Below are 17,666 nucleotides of genomic sequence, written 5' to 3'. Positions count from 1 at the left end.
CATTTAGTTGTTCATCCAATACATAGCATCAGTTGTCACACACCATATACAATAGTGAGATCGGTCTCTACACAAATATCAAGATAAATTATTTCCATGTCTAGATTAGATACACCAAGATTTCGTTATAATGATAGCCATAGATTAATAACTCTAAAAGTAAAATAATAGTGTCAGAAATGACAGACCATCAATGTGTCGTTATGTAAATTTATTATAACATAGAAGGTCATGGGAAAAAGTTGTTGTTGTTGTTGTTGTGGTCATCAGTCCTGAGACTGGTTTGATGCAGCTCTCCATGCTACTCTATCCTGTGCAAGCTTCTTCATCTCCCAGTACCTACTGCAACCTACATCCTTCTGAATCTGCTTAGTGTATTCATCTCTTGGTCTCCCCCTACGATTTTTACCCTCCACGCTGCCCTCCAATACTAAATTGGTGATCCCTTGATGCCTCAGAACATGTCCTACCAACCGATCCCTTCTTCTGGTCAAGTTGTGCCACAAACTTCTCTTCTCCCCAATCCTATTCAATACTTCCTCATTAGTTATGTGACCTACCCATCTAATCTTCAGCATTCTTCTGTAGCACCACATTTCGAAAGCTTCTATTCTCTTCTTGTCCAAACTATTTACCGTCCATGTTTCACTTCCATACATGGCTACACTCCATACAAATACTTTCAGAAATGACTTCCTGAACTTAAATCTATACTCGATGTTAACCAATTTCTCTTCTTCAGAAACGATTTCCTTGCCATTGCCAGTCTACATTTTATATCCTCTCTACTTCGACCATCATCAGTTATTTTGCTCCCCAAATAGCAAAACACCTTTACTACTTTAAGTGTCTCATTTCCTAATCTGATGCCCTCAACATCGACCGACTTAATTCGACTACATTCCATTATCCTCGTTTTGTTTTTGTTGATGTTCATCTTATATCCTCCCTTCAAGACACCATCCATTCTGTTCAACTGCTCTTCCAAGTCCATTGCTGTCTCTGACAAAATTACAATGTCATCGGCGAACCTCAAAGTTTTTATTTCTTCTCCATGGATTTTAATACCTACTCCGAATTTTTCTTTTGTTTCCTTTACTGCTTGCTCAATATACAGATTGAATAACATTGGGGAGAGGCTACAACCCTGTCTTACTCCCTTCCCAACCACTGATTCCCTTTCATGTCCCTCGACTCTTATACTGCCATCTGGTTTCTATACAAATTGTAAATAGCCTTTCGCTCCCTGTATTTTACCCCTGCCACCTTTAGAATTTGAAAGAGAGTATTCCACTCAACATTGTCAAAAGCTTGCTTTAAGTCTACAAATGCTAGAAACGTAGGTTTGCCTTTCCTTAATCTTTCTTCTAAGATAAGTCGTAAGGTCAGTATTGCCTCACGTGTTCCAACATTTCTACGGAACCCAAACTGATCTTCCCCGAGGTCGGCTTCTACTAGTTTTTCCATTCGTCTGTAAAGAATTCGTGTTGGTATTTTGCAGCTGTGGCTTATTAAACTGATAGTTTGGTAATTTTCACATCTGTCAACACCTGCTTTCTTTGGGATTGGAATTATTATATTCTTCTTGAAGTCTGAGGGTATTTCGCCTGTTTCATACATCTTGCTCACCAGATGGTAGAGTTTTGTCAGGACTGGCTCTCCCAAGGCCGTCAGTAGTTCCAATGGAATGTTGTCTACTCTGGGGGCCTTGTTTCGACTCAGGTCTTTCAGTGCTCTGTCAAACTCTTCACGCAGTATCGTATCTCCCATTTCATCTTCATCTACATCCTCTTCCATTTCCATAATATTGTCCTCAAGTGGATCGCCCTTGTATAGACCCTCTATATACTCCTTCCACCTTTCTGCTTTCCCTTCTTTGCTTAGGACTGGGTTTCCATCTGAGTTCTTGATATTTATCCAAGTGGTTCTCTTTTCTCCAAAGATCTCTTTACTTTTCCTGTAGGCAGTGTGTATCTTACCCCTAGTGAGATAAGCCTCTACATCCTTACTTTTGTCCTCTATCCGTCCCTGCTCAGCAATTTTGCACTTCCTGTCGATCTCATTTTTGAGACGTTTGTATTCCTTTTTGCTTGCTTCATTTACTGTGGTTTTACGTTTCCTCCTTTCATCAATTAAATTCAATATTTCCTCTGTTACCCAAGGATTTCTACTAGCCCTCGTCTTTTTACCTACTTGATCCTCTGCTGCCTTCACTACTTCATCCCTCAGAGCTACCCATTCTTTTTCTACTTCTACTGTACTTCTTTCCCCCACTGCTGTCAATTGTTCCCTTATGCTCTCCCTGAAACTCTGTACAACCTCTCGTTTAGTCAGTTTATCCAGGCCTCATCTCCTTAAATTCCCACCTTTATGCAGTTTCTTCAATTTTAATCTGTAGTTCATAACCAATAGATTGTGGTCAGAGTCCACATCTGCCCCTGGAAATGTCTTACAATTTAAAACCTGGTTCCTAAATCTCTGTCTTACCATTATATAATCTATCTGAGACCTTTTAGTATCTCCGGGATTCTTCCATGTATACAACCTTCTTTTATGATTCCTGAACCAAGTGTTAGCTATGATTAAGTTATGCTCTGTGCAAAATTCTAACAGACAGCTTCCTCTTTCATTTCTTACCCCCAATCCATATTCACCTACTATGTTTCCTTCTCTCCATTTTCCTACACTCGAATTCCAGTCACCCATGACTATTAAATTTTCGTCTCCCTTCACTACCTGAATAATTTCTTTTATCTCTTCATACATTTCATCAATTTCTTCATCATCTGCAGAGCTAGTTGGCATATAAACTTGTACTACTGTAGTAGGCATGGGCTTCGTGTCTATCTTGGCCACAATAATGCATTCACTATGCTGTTTGTAGTAGCTTACCCGCTTCATTATTAAACCTACTCCTGCATTACCCCTATTTGATTTAGTATTTATAACCCTGTATTCACCTGACCAAAAGTCTTGTTCCTCCTGCCACCGAACTTCACTAATTCCCACTATATATAACTTTAACCTATCCATTTCCCTTTTTAAATTTTCTTACCTACCTGCCTGATTAAGGGATCTGACATTCCACACTCTGGGGAAAAGTTAGGCATATGATTTTTGTCAGAATTGTGCAGATGACGGGTATCGTGGCAATGCCGAAGCCAGCCGAAGCAAAAACAAGAGGTCTTCGGCTACCTGAAGAAGGGGAGCGTCAGCGCGCCACCTAACGAGAAGGGCGCGGGAGCGTCCGGTCCTCCAAGCTGACAGTCACCAGGCCATATACCTGAGCGATTAGGCGGGATCCTCGCCGGGCCACAAGTGAAAGTGAGGCTGGCCGTTGACACTGACATGCAACCCACACACAACAGCCAGCTAGCTCTTCGGATGCAGCAGCCGTTTGGAGGGATTCCCTGCGGCAGACCACATTGTCGTGAGTACACGAAGAAGATCACATATGGTGTCAGAACCTGCGCCTCATGTGCCTCAGGACAGAAAGGGACGCTATATACTCACCTGTTAGGGTTTTTACAACTCACTAGCATTGGCCGATCTGCACACACAAAGCAGTATTGTGCCACAAACTCTAACAAATTGTAAGTAGGCTATGTAAGTAGGCTGTTTAGGTTCTTATATTGGTAACGCCGCCGCCACGTAGCGCTCTCTGTATGAAAATCACTGGCTGTGCTGTGTGCAGTCTGTGGCTATGAAACGTCCCCTTAGAAAAATAATACATGACTGTGCTTAAAGTGACATACAATATTTTTAGCGCAACGCAATCTGACTTTCAAAAATCCCTACAAAAGAATGGCCCTGACTAACAATAACCTATACCTTTTACAAATCACTTACCTCACAAAAATCTTCGTTACTCGAACTACTACAATACAGCGAGTGCCACTACTGCCAGCTAAATTACAGATTCAAACTACGGAAGGCACTAACTACTGATAGGCATAGTTAGCAAATGAAAGATTTTGATAGAGAACAAACAATGTATTTACCTTAATAGTGTTGAAAAATCATAATATTTATAGCAATTCATAATATCCAGTATTACAAATTTCAAAACTCCGCCATCTCTCTCCCCACATCCACCACTGCTGGCGGCTCACCTCCAACTGCCCAACGCTATGCGCTGTTAACATCCAGCTGCCGCTGCACAACACTACAATGGCAGACAACAATGCAAACTAGCACACAGAGCGCTACGTGGCGGCGGCGTTACCAATACAAGAACCTAAACAGCCTACTTACATAGCCTACATACAAAATGAATTGTCTCATTTCTAACTTCTCCTCTCTATTAGAGAGCAGTTGTAGCAATCGTCGCTCCTAGTTCGATCCTGTCTGGATGACCTAACACACTTGTGGAGTCACTCCACGAGCCATTATCCCTCGTCGAACTGCAATATTGGGAAACGTAAAGTACTGTCCAGTACCAGTGATGCATCCCAACTAGTAGACCTCAGAGACATTTAATCAACATGAGGAGAGCCTATCACTATGTCTTCCTACCGTACTGCCGTTATCATATGTGTGGGTCTTGCCACAATCTCAACAGAGTACTGCAGATGCTCCAGCAGACCCTATTGCTGTTGCAACAACGTAGCAACAACACCTGACGTTTAGCCCTATGTGATGTCAGTACTGTGGCCCCATCCCAAAAGCCCCCCTCCAATGCTCAAGACATGCAACCACGTGCATCAATGCATATGACTCAACATTCCAACCCCCTCAGAGAAACTAACGAATTTGAGAAGTGCTTAGAATATTTCTAACAATGTGATTTAGTGCCTCATTCTCAGCACAGTCATGAACATTGTGCAATGTGCACGCACAACTTGACGCCCCATGAACCATGTTTTTCTTCTTAAATTTCTCTCTCTAGTGTAGTTTTTGTAATGTATGTTATACCTTGTATCTGTTTGTGTTTTACACTGCAATTCTTATGTAATTGATAGAGTAGGGCGCACAAATTACTGTATTGTTCTCTACACCCTGCTTTTTTTATATTCTGAATTTTTGTTGTGTGTATGCAGACAGTGTGCCTGAAGTCCCCATAAACTAAAGCAGATACCACCACTGTCATTGTGAATGGACCATCAGTTCAGGGAACATTTTGTAAAGGTTATTCTTGCTGCAGGGAGACAGAATGAATCGGAGGTTGTAATTAGATTCTGAAAGCTCACAAAGAGATTGTTAACTTAAATAGTATCATGTGTGAGTGAGTTCAGGTTAGTTTAATGATTGAAATCGTTGTAACATCTTGGGCATTTAATTGCGGAGCACTCCAACTCTGATTGTAAAGAATAAACTGCTCCATATTTGGCTCATGTGTCCAGGCCATATTTAGAGCGTGAATGTCTGTGTGAATCGGTGTTTGGAAGGGTCTCCCTGGGGATGGATGTGTGATGTGAGTGTTAGAGTTCCATATTAAGAAGGTGAAGTTGGCTACATCATAAATAATCCTCCCTCTAGGAGCTGCATTTTTCAGTTGCAGTAATTTTCTTTATAGAGTGCGGCATGTGGAGTCAGTTTGCAAGACTGTTCTTGGGCGATTCACTCACTACCTTGCTGCTAAGTGAGCCAACCACTCACCAATTACAATCTAAAATGGCGTAGGGGCTATGAGAAGTGGCATGAGCCCCCTCTCATATTTCTATCTTACGATTTTCCTCTCTAATTGCATGTGGTGAAAAGTTGCTATTCCGACACACGCGGGCTTCCCACGCAGCGTCTCTCGTTACCCGGGTGGTCCGGTGACAGGCGGGCACTGCTGATCTTGAAAGGGTAAGCCGACAGGTGTGAGGGAGTCGAGTGAATGCTTTCCAGACGCCGACATTGTCAAAAGACACGCCCGCAGGGGCCTGAAGGAGCGGCTGGGCTACACATTCCGTTACTTCGCAGAAACGTAGCGAAAACGCTTTCTGGCGGGCTACCAGCGAGGCGTGGGAATGACTTGTGTACCCAGGCAGTTGTGGCGGGCAAATTCCCGCGCTATCTGCAAAATCGTAACTGTGATTGGCTTGCTCAGGGCATAGTTCCGTGATGTAACAAAATCAGCGCAGAAATTGGCGCCAAGAATCTCCATTGGTGGAATGGTAGTGCTCCGGCAATAGAGTGGAATTTTCCGCCGGTTTTCGAGTTGCTGATTGGAACAGTTAACAACAGCCACTGTCGTGGGGGCGGGAATGTTCTGTGTTTGGTTTTGTACGGGTGCTCTTGTGGGGTAGTCGGCTCTCGCCTTTCGGTTGGAGTAGGTTACAAGACTGAGCTCTCGCTGCTCTGGACAGCCTGCCTTCTGTTGGCTGTCTAATATACTTTTATTTAATTGTAACTGTTTGACGAAGTTGCTGAAGTTTCGACTTCAACGTAACTTTCCGGCTACAGTTGGCAATTGAGCGTACTGCGTACAAGAGGCCTATGTTGTCTGTCTTGAGCAGTTTTGGCTAAAGTTGACTGTATCGGAGTTACTGTGTGACTTCGCTTGTTAAAATCAATCACTGTACCGTCAGTGATTGTGTGGCGAGCCTTCTTCGTCTCCCTCAGAGGCGCATTTGTATTGCTAGGAAGTCTTTAGTCTGGAGCAACCAGGCCAGGATAATTTGTTTCGGGCTATACTCGCGACATTATCATCACCACGACAGGGCGTCGAAGCAACCAGCCATCGCCTCCGGTATGCCAGATCGTGTCCGTGCAGTTAAGAAGACAGCTTGGTAATGTACGTCCGCAGCACCAGCAAAGCAGGCAATTTTGCTAGGTGATAATCCGAGCTCAGCAGAGCGCGCCTGTTTGTCTTTTCTAACTTTGATCTGTCTTGGGTGTTCATTGTCTGAGTTCTTACTAATGTAGCAGCAATTAATGCTGGGTTGGCTGTGTGTCTCTCTTAAGACTTGAGTTGCAGGGAATTGGCTTCACATACCACTTCATCATAAATGTCACAATCTAGTTTAGGGACAACTTCACCTTCACAGCATTTATTTGAGTATCCAATTTGAGCCAATTTGATGTATTGTAAATGTTTCATGTGTTTTTGTTTATTATTTTGTGTTTAGTCTTCATAAATCATATTGTTGTTTTGGACAGAACTTTCATTCTGTTAATCGGCAGAGCAATCCTATCATTTCTCACTACGTTAATGAAACCTTCCTTTATTTAACTTATTTATCAAATTAAATTATTGCAGGTGCCAAACTCTTTTTCTACTCCACTTGCAGGGTTTGTTACAGTCAGTTCCCGTTTTTTTTTAATCCATGTGCAACAGCAAAAGTCGGAGTTATAATAGGGTGGGGGGGCTTAGAGCATCATTTACATATGTAGATTCTAGAAGAATTTAGTGTTAAATACACTGCTAGCCCAGGCACCTCGCACTGTTTCACATAACTTTATAAAATCACTTCCTACACTACTGGCCATTAAAATTGCTACACTACGACGATGACGTGCTACAGACGCAAAATTTAACCGACACGAAGAAGACGCTGTGATACGCAAATGATTAGCTTTTCAGAGCATTCGCACAAGGTTGGCGACACCTACAACGTGCTGACATGAGGAAAGTTTCCAACCGATTTATCACACACAAACAGCAGTTGACCGGCATTGCCTCGTGAAACGTTGTTGTGATGCCTCTCGTAAGGAGGAGAAATGCCTACCATCACGTTTCCGACTTTGATAAAGGTCGGATTGTAGCCTGCTCGCGTTGGTCGAGATCCAATGATGGTTAGCAGACTTTGGAATCGTAGGGTTCAGTAGGGTAATACAGAACGCCGTGCTGGATCCCAACGGCCTCGTATCACTAGCGGTCGAGATAATATGCATCTTATCCGCATGGCTGTAACGGATCGTGCAGCCACGTCTCCATCCCTGAGTCAACAGATGGGGACGTTTGCAAAACAACAACTATCTGCACGAACAATTCGACGATGTTTGCAGCAGCATGGACTATCATCTCGGAGACCATGGCTGCTGTTACCCTTGACGCTGCATCACAGACAGTAACGCCTGCGATGGTGTATTCAACGACGAACCTGGTTACACGAATGGCAAATCGTCATTTTTTCTGATGAATCCAGGTTCTGTTTACGGCATCATGATGGTTGCATCCGTGTTTGGCGGCATCGCGGTGAACGCACATTGGAAGCGTGTATTCGTCATCGCCATACTGGCGTATCACCCGGCGTGATGGTATGGGGTGCCACTGGTTACACGTCTCGGCCACCTCTTGTTCGCATTGACGGCACTTTGAACAGTAGACGTTACATTTCAGATGTGTTACGACCCGTGGCTCTACCCTTCATTCGATCCCTGCGAAACCCTACATTTTAGCAGGATAATGCACGACCGCATGTTGCAGGTGCTGTACGGGCCTTTCTGGATACAGAACATGTTCGACTGCTACACTGGCCAGCACATTCTCCAGATCTCCCACCAGATGAAAACGTCTGGTCGATGGTAGTCGAGCTACTGACTCGTCACAATACACCAGTCACTACTCTTGATGAACTGTGCTATCGTGTTGAAGCTGCATGGGCAGCTGTACCTGTACACGCCATCCTAGCTCTGTTTGAATCAATGTCCAGGCGTATCAAGGCCGTTATTACGGCCAGATGTGGTTGTTCTGGTTACTGATTTCTCAGGATCTATGCACCCAAATTGCGTGAAAATGTAAACACATGTCAGTTCTAGTATAATATATTTGTCCAATGAATACCCGTTTATCATCTGCATTTCTTCTTGGTGTAGAAATTTTAATGGCCAGTAGTGAACAAGTAGACTTACCCTCTGCACTCTTTTGTAATGTATCTTATCGTGAAATTAGAATTAGTTCTCCCAAGCGTTTGACTACCGCCTGCTTTGCCAAGCACCAACAGCGCTGCGCTCTCGCTCACCTGGAAACGCAGTTCCCCTAGCGGCGGCTGCGCGTACGGCACTCCTCTGAAGCTGGCGTACTGCTGGCCCAACTCGCTGGTGACCACGGCGCCTCTGAGGGTGCCCTGCTCCACCGTCGCGTACACGTCTTCTCCCTGTGAGGGCACCAGAGGCTTAGTGTTACTTCTCTGGCACTTGTGTCAACTTATACACTCATGGTCATAAGAGCTACAAACACATACTTAGCAGCGCATAGTAGCACTTTTCACTTTGACAAAAGTGATGAGGCGTTGTGGCATGGAATCTACGTGAGACCGAAAGTGTTCTGGAACACTGGATCACTGGCAGTGCTGTGAGGGCGAGTTGTAAACCAGATGGCAGTTATAAGAGTCGAGGGACATGAAAGGGAAGCAGTGGTTGGGAAGGGAGTGAGACTCGGTTGTAGCCTCTCACCGATGTTATTCAATTTGTATACTGAGCAAGCAGTAAAGGAAACTAAAGAAAATTTCGGAGTAGGAATTAAAATACATGGAGAAGAAATAAAAACTTTGAGGTTCGCCGATGACACTGTAATTCTGTCAGAGACGGCAAAGGACTTGGAAGAGCAGTTGAACGGAATGGACAGTGTCTTGAAAGGAAGATATAAGATGAACATCAACAGAAGCAAAACGAGGATAATGGAATGTAGTCGAATGAAGTCGGGCGATGCTGAGGGAATTAGATTAGGAAATGAGACACTTAAAGCAGTAAAGGAGTTTTGCTATTTGGAGAGCAAAACAACTGATGATGGTCGAAGTAGAGAGAATATAAAATGTAGACTGGCAATGACAAGGAAAGCGTTTGTGAAGAAGACAAATTTGTTCACATCGAGTATAAATTTAAGTGTGAGGAAGTCGTTTCTGAATGTATTTGTATGGAGTGTAGCCATGTATGGAAATGAAACGTGAGTGATAAATAGTTTTGACAATAAGAGAATAGAAGCTTTCGAAATGTGGTGCTACAGAAGAATGCTGAAGATTAGATGGGTAGATCACATAACTAATGAGGAGGTATTGAATAGAATTGGGTAGAAGAGGAGTATGTGGCACAACTTGACTAGAAGAAGGAATCGGTTCGTAGGACAAGTTCTGAGGCATCAAGGGATCACCAATTTAGTATTGGAGGGCAGCGTGGATGGTAAAAATCGAAGAGGGAGACCAAGAGATGAATACACTAAGCAGATTCAGAATTATGTAAGTTGCAGAAAGTACTGGGAGATGAAGAAGCTTGCACAGGATAGAGTAGCATGGAGAGCTGCATCAAACCAGTCTCAGGACTGAAGACCACAACAACAACAACAACAACAACAATCTCGATAGCTGATTCGTTCAAAAATGTTCAAATATTTGTTAGCTCTTAAGGGACCAAACTGCATAGGTCATCGGTCCCTAGACTTACATACTACTTAAACTAACTTATGCTATGAACAACACATACACCCATGCTCGAGGGAGGACTCGTACCTCCGGCGGGAGGGGCCGCTCAGTCAGTGACATGGCGCCTCTAACCGCACGGCTACTCCACGCGGCTCATTCGTTCAAGCCATTGCTTGCAAAATGCAAATTCCCAGGCTATAGTGCCAGTTCATTACAAATACTTAATCTGTCAGGAAGTTACAATACATAGCACACTCCACTACTTTTTAGGGGCTGGAGGGGGGAGACGGAGGAAAGCTTGCACAGTGATTCCTAAATACAGAGTTTCCAAATGGGAAGGAGCTCAAAAATGGCTCAAATGGCTCTAAGCACAATGGGACTTAACATCTGATGTCATCAGTCCCGTAGACTTAGAACTACTTAAACCTAACTAACCGAGGAACATCACACACATCCATGCCCGAGGCAGGATTCGAACCTGCGACCGTAGCAGCAGCGCGGTTCCGGACTGAAGCGCCTAGAACCGCTCGGCCACAGTGGCCGGCTGGGAAGGAGCTCTGACGTGGTGATAGAATGAGTAGACTTTAGAAGACATGGTGTAGAAACTGGATGGATTTTCCTTGGCAGAGGATACTAAGAAGGTGTAGGTGAACTGCTGAAGGGGAGTGTTGTTCTGCGCACAACAGAGAACCAGAACCGGAGAATAAAGAAGAATCAGTTAGATGTCGGAACCTGTAGGGTATATGTAAGTCTGTACAACGAATAGTATTGGAAAGGCGTATGTATAGAAATAACTGGTAATAGAGTCATGTGTCAGAGGCTAAGCAAAGCACAAGTGAGGCGTTCCTGAATTTGGGAGCATTTGTTTAATTCTGGGTATATTTGGAGTTCCGATTTTATTTATTTCGTAGCTAAATAGGCACATAAGGCGGGGGTGGGAGGAGGGGTGCTGGCAGCGGCCACGTTGCCGCTCTTCAGAGTTTGATTAAAGCTATAAAATACCGTAACAGTCATAAAAACAATGACCTAAATCATGGTTATGTGATAATATTAAAAGTCTCCATAACGGAGAGGATGATGGCCTTGTGAGTTTCAAGCTACATTTCCTAAATGAAGGACTTGGATGCAGATGGGATTGGAGAGGAGGTGGTATGAGAAAGGATGCAGGATGAGTACTGGTAAAAGTAAGAAGCAAACTTGGTAGTAGGAAGCAGTTGGGTAAGATTTCAGTTATGCAATGTGTATTGGACCCTTCGTTTGAAGTACAAGAGCTAGGGTAAATGATAATTGATAGGATGAAATGATCTCAAGGAAGATTTCATGGTCTCATAGAGGAACTCAGTCGAAACCATCCGGGAAACGGACACGGATTTTATGGTGATGTAAGGAAGATGAGGTGTGATGATGGAGTCGCACTGGAAAGCAACTGTTCTCAAGGATCAATATATACAATGCGGTGTTGGAAATCGAGTCTGAGGGAGACATAAGACTGGTGAAAGTGTTCCAGATGTTTGGAGACATGGAAATCAGTCAAACTGTTTAGGCTACTGAAGAGGGAGAGGAAACGGATATGGAAAGTAAGGCAGAGTCGTGAAATTCAAGGATTTGGAGGAAGTGATAAAACTTGGAAGTGACGGATATCTATGCAACAACTGCATAGATGGGGATGGGACCGAGGAGGGTCTTGTAGGTACGTATAACAATCGAGTTGTTTAGATCCTGTATTATACCTGTTAATAGTTCTTATACTAATATGTGCTTTCTTTTGGCTGTGGAGGTTCCAAGTTATCTTTCTGTCGACTTTTAGCTCCAGGAATTTCAAGTTTTTAGTACTGATTTCGTCGACAGAAGACCGTTAGGTAGTGGTCTCGAAAGCTTGGGTGGTTTATATACAGTTACTTCCTTGGTTTTTGCACGATTGATTGAGAGGTACAACTGGCTAGACCAGGATGTGGTGTTATTGAGGTGAAGTCGGAGCGATTATTGAGACGAATGGAGCGTGGAATGGACAGAAAAGAAAACGGTGTGTCAGCATATTGGCGTAGGTACGCGGGAGGGGATGATTTAAAAAGGTCGGCTGTGTATGTGAGATAAAGCAGCTGATTCAGGACGGATCTGTGAGTGGAATTAACGGTGGTGCCCAGAGATGTAACGAATGAAGAAGCAGTCATCTATTGTAAATGCACACTATGAGTGGTGTCTGCGACAGGTGCCACTGAAAACTGAATATTTTGAGCATGACTTGGAGAATAAGCGACAGAGCAGCGTGTGCAAACTCACCTCTACCACCAGCGGCGACGGCTGGACTCCGGGTCGTGTTGCTTCAGCACTGGGGCGAGGTGTTGCCGAGATTCCAGGCTGCGACTCGGTAGTGTGGGGCCCCTGATGCAAGTACCGGCCCTGCAAACACACAAAACTGCTGCTAGTACCGCCTCGTCTGCAGAGAGTACCATCGTAACTATATCTTCAGAGTACTGCCACAGAGTAACATAATTATACAGTCTTGACATTATTGCTGTCAAAATTTCTAACCTCTGTCAATTGGAAAGGCACTAGCGCCACAGACGGCGAGAATGCCAGTCGTCAGGTTAGTGTTTTTAAATACTCTTCTACTTAATTTACAAAATAATTGCTATATTTGTGCAGTCCAAGCGACAGTAAATTATCGAGATACATAACTGGTCATGAAATAAATGCGAAAAGAGGCGAATCTCACTGATTCAATGACATAAAATTATTGTTATAGCCACTATCATTGACATACAATAATATAAGGGAAATCAGAGCTCGTGCGGGAAGATTAGGTGTTCGTTCTTTCCGCGCGCTATACGAGATTGGAATAATAGAGAACTGTGAAGGTGGCTCTATGAACCCTCTGCCAGGCACTTAAATGTGATTTGCAGAGTATCCATGTAGATGTAGATGTATTCCATGGATTCGAACGAGTCTCATACACTTCACTCAAATTTCCAATTCACGATTTTTTTTGTAAAGGTGTTTACATTTTCTTCGAAAGAAAACTAAGTTGAAGAACTGTATGAAGGTTCTGCCGCTTTTGGCTCAGATACAGCAACATTTGCGAAATTGGCTTGTTTTGAGTTGGGAAACAAGTTTTATTCATTTTGAAATTTTATTATCACGTCTATGAACACTTATCTTCAGCTACAATTATAGTGGCTTATTTGGTACGTTAAATAACATAGATACTGCATTCCATACCAATTCCTTATTTTCAACATTCATCATCTGATTTGGCTGTTAGTGTAGTGAAAAAAGGTCACCTTGCTGTGTGGTTGTACAACGTCTTTTTGCAAAAGTTCATGTCTTCTTCTTCTACCTAGACAGCTTTTGTTCTTAAAATAAATCGAAATTTAACGAAGAGAAATGAGATCTCTTTTTGTTATTTATCCACTGTCGCTGACCTAAAAGCTATGTTAAAAATCATTATGCATGATAATACTCGCACTCATCACATATCTCAATTAAAAGTGTGGCTTACTGTCTGCTTGGAGCGCAGCTATCGCCTTGTACACTGAAGCGCCAAAGAAACTGGTACAGGCATGCGTATTGAAATACAGAGGTAAGTGAAAAGGCACAATACGGCGCTGCGGTCGGTAACGCCTCTATAAGACAACAAGTGTCTGGCGCAGCTGTTAGATCGGTTACAGCTGCTACAATGGCAGGATCTCAAGATTTAAGTGAGTTTGAACGTGGTGGGCACGAGCGATGGGACAAGGTATCTCCTAGCGAAGAGGGAATTTTCCCGTACGGCCATTTCAGGAGTGTATTAGAAGATGTGAAATCGTATGAAGGGACTGGTTCCACGATATCAAAACCGTCTGTAAAAAAAGTTTTGTCATCATTTGTCTTATTTATCAGAATAGTTCTCTCCCTTATTGCTCTTTAATGATAAAACAGACGTACAGACCAACATCAAAAAGGCAGTAAATTTGGTCAGGAATATCCCACAACTGGAAAAGAGATATATTTCTTTTTGTGGAGAACTGCATGGACGACTATATGGTAAGCTTAATATTATTCTGATTACCATTTGTTATTGGTTTTCATTCTTAAAGTTATATATCCTTGTTCAAGTCGGTTCCATATCAAGAAAGGGTATGGGTCTGTTCTCTTGCTTCAAGATTATGGACGTTAGCTTCATTCAAGAATGCTCTCATGAGAGCTGAACGATCAACACTTTATATTTAAACACTAAACGGACAGTTAACGAGTTAAAGACTGTTGATGACCTTGCTGAAATGTGTGTTAAATTAATGCAAAATTTTTACGGATTGTTGACTGTAGGCGAAGAGTAAAAGGAGTTTGTATTCCGCAGTGTTCAAGAATATCGTAGACAATAGCCCGATTGCAAGGAAGAAGCACTGAAAAGAAAATATTTTCAAGAAGACTAAACGCATCCCGAAAAGCAAATAGGTATTTCATTTTGATGTATACAATCTTCAATAACTTTTGCACTGACTGAAAATAAAATCATCTGTATTAAAATTTGTCGCTCCAGTCGGCAAAGATTAATGTTGTCCTATTGAGATGAAATTTTTTCGTGAGTGAATATAACCAAATAGACAACTACGAATGTAGTGTGTGGACATACAAGGTGAGAATGTGAGTCTCGCAGGAGGAGTGCGCGAGATAGTCCCTGCAGTCGTGCTACTTTCTGTCCCCTCGATGGCTCAGATGGATAGAGCGTCTGCCATATAAGCAGGAGATCCCGGGTTCGAGTCCTAGTCGGGACACACATTTTCACCTGTCTCCCTTGATATATATCAACGCCCGTTAGCAGCTGAAGGCAAACACATTTTCACCTGTCCCCCTCGATATACACTCCTGGAAATGGAAAAAAGAACACATTGACACCGGTGTGTCAGAGCCACCATACCTGCTCCGGACACTGCGAGAGGGCTGTACAAGCAATGATCACACGCACGGCACAGCGGACACACCAGGAACCGCGGTGTTGGCCGTCGAATGGCGCTAGCTGCGCAGCATTTGTGCACCGCCGCCGTCAGTGTCAGCCAGTTTGCCGTGGCATACGGAGCTCCATCGCAGTCTTTAACACTGGTAGCATGCCGCGACAGCGTGGACGTGAACCGTATGTGCAGTTGACGGACTTTGAGCGAGGGCGTATAGTAGGCATGCGGGAGGCCGGGTGGACGTACCGCCGAATTACTCAACACGTGGGGCGTGAGGTCTCCACAGTACATCGATGTTGTCGCCAGTGGTCGGCGGAAGGTGCACGTGCCCGTCGACCTGGGAGACGGACCGCAGCGACGCACGGATGCACGCCAAGACCGTAGGATCCTACGCAGTGCCGTAGGGGACCGCACCGCCATTTCCCAGCAAATTAGGGACACTGTTGCTCCTGGGGTATCGGCGAGGACCATTCGCAACCGTCTCCATGAAGCTGGGCTACGGTCCCGCACACCGTTAGGCCGTCTTCCGCTCACGCCCCAACATCGTGCAGCCCGCCTCCAGTGGTGTCGCGACAGGCGTGAATGGAGGGACGAATGGAGACGTGTCGTCTTCAGCGATGAGAGTCGCTTCTGCCTTGGTGCCAATGATGGTCGTATGCGTGTTTGGCGCCGTGCAGGTGAGCGCCACAATCAGGACTGCATACGACCGAGGCACACAGGGCCAACACCCGGCATCATGGTGTGGGGATCGATCTCCTACACTGGCCGTACACCACTGGTGATCGTCGAGGGGACACTGAATAGTGCACGGTACATCCAAACCGTCATCGAACCCATCGTTCTACCATTCCTAGACCGGCAAGGGAACTTGCTGTTCCAACAGGACAATGCACGTCCGCATGTATCCCGTGCCACCCAACGTGCTCTAGAAGGTGTAAGTCAACTACCCTGGCCAGCAAGATCTCCGGATCTGTCCCCCATTGAGCATGTTTGGGACTGGATGAAGCGTCGTGTCACGCGGTCTGCACGTCCAGCACGAACGCTGGTCCAACTGAGGCGCCAGGTGGAAATGGCATGGCAAGCCGTTCCACAGGACTACATCCAGCATCTCTACGATCGTCTCCATGGGAGAATAGCAGCCTGCATTGCTGCGAAAGGTGGATATACACTGTACTAGTGCGCATGCTCTGTTGCTTGTGTCTATGTGCCTGTGGTTCTGTCAGTGTGATCATGTGATGTATCTGACCCCAGGAATGTGTCAATAAAGTTTCCCCTTCCTGGGACAATGAATTCACGGTGTTCTTATTTCAATTTCCAGGAGTGTATATCAACGCCCGTTAGCAGCTGAAGGTATTAATATAATTTTAACAACATTTAAGGGGTAAGCATAAAAGTTTTCGGAAAAACACCTTTGGGGTAAAATAAGAGACATCCCGCTGTGTAACCACTTTCGCAGCGGAACCGACTCCCCAATTGAGTCAGCAAGAGAGCCGTCGCCACCACCAGCGCAGTTACGTTGCCGCAGTGGACACTTATCTAAATTGAAATTGAGAGGGGAAGAAAGGAAAGGGAGGGGATCGCTGCTGTCAGCTGCATCACGACACTACGCGGAATCAGCAGCAACGAGTGAAAATGTGCACCGGACCGGTATTCGAACCCGGGATCTCCTGTTCACTAATCAGGTGTATTAACTACTGCGCCATCCGGGAAACAGCGTTATCACAAGTGCGCGGACGTCTCGGCACGCCCCACTGCCGGTTCACCTTCCCACTGAGCGCCACATACCCGCACTCCCTGTCCATTTCCCCCATGTTCGCTCTCTGAGATTCCTACAGGAGGTCGGAAGTATGTGTCCATCCGCATTGAAGAAGGTGGATCCATTGCCCAGCTAGGCCAATCAAATTATATGAATGGGCGTTAGTATAATAGACCCTGAGTAACACTAGATCACGAGTAAAGTTCAGAGGAACACTCTCAGAAAGCTTTGAGATAAAGACAGGAGCTAGACGAGGAAATGGACTTTCACCTCTTCTCTTCAACTGTGCACTTGACAAGGTGATCAGAAACTGGCGAAAAGAAATGGAAGTACAAAATATACCGAGCGGTAGGGACTATTAGTAGACTATTTAGCTTTCGCAGTTGATCTGGCACTTATAACAAGCTCAGCGGAAGTAGCAGTAAAGCAACTCAATATGCTCAAACTCCAGGCTGCCAAGGTAGGACCTCAATTGTCACTAGAAAAGACAAAATACCTCACCAACATCAGCTAATACTCCCAGTGAACTACAATTGGAACAAGGCCAAATTGAGAAAGTTGACAGATTCAAGTAACTAGGAGAGTGGTTGGAACCTAATCTATCAGAAGGAACAGCACTAACAAGTCGGATTAATAAGTTACAATCAGCATATCGATTAACCAAGAACATCTATAATAAGAAATGCCTATCTC

The 17,666-nt window shown here is 44.4% G+C and overlaps 1 protein-coding gene across 1 annotated transcript in view; it reads right to left on the bottom strand.

Moving 5' to 3' along the window:
* Positions 1–17,666, bottom strand: part of LOC126095146 (acetylcholinesterase-like) — a 118,439-nt gene that overhangs the window by 79,974 nt on the left and 20,799 nt on the right. Inside the window, exons 2-3 of the mRNA XM_049909866.1 lie at positions 12,567–12,686; positions 8,892–9,026 (exon numbers count right to left, since the gene is read on the bottom strand). Of these exons, the coding sequence (XP_049765823.1) occupies positions 8,892–9,026; positions 12,567–12,686 (255 nt within the window). The remainder of the gene's footprint in view (positions 1–8,891; positions 9,027–12,566; positions 12,687–17,666) is intronic.

Source organism: Schistocerca cancellata, chromosome 8 (genome assembly GCF_023864275.1).
Source record: "Schistocerca cancellata isolate TAMUIC-IGC-003103 chromosome 8, iqSchCanc2.1, whole genome shotgun sequence".
Lineage (NCBI taxonomy): Eukaryota > Metazoa > Arthropoda > Insecta > Orthoptera > Acrididae > Schistocerca > Schistocerca cancellata.
The sequence above is the reverse complement of the archived record's forward strand: the minus strand, read 5'-3'. Positions and strand labels throughout refer to the sequence as shown.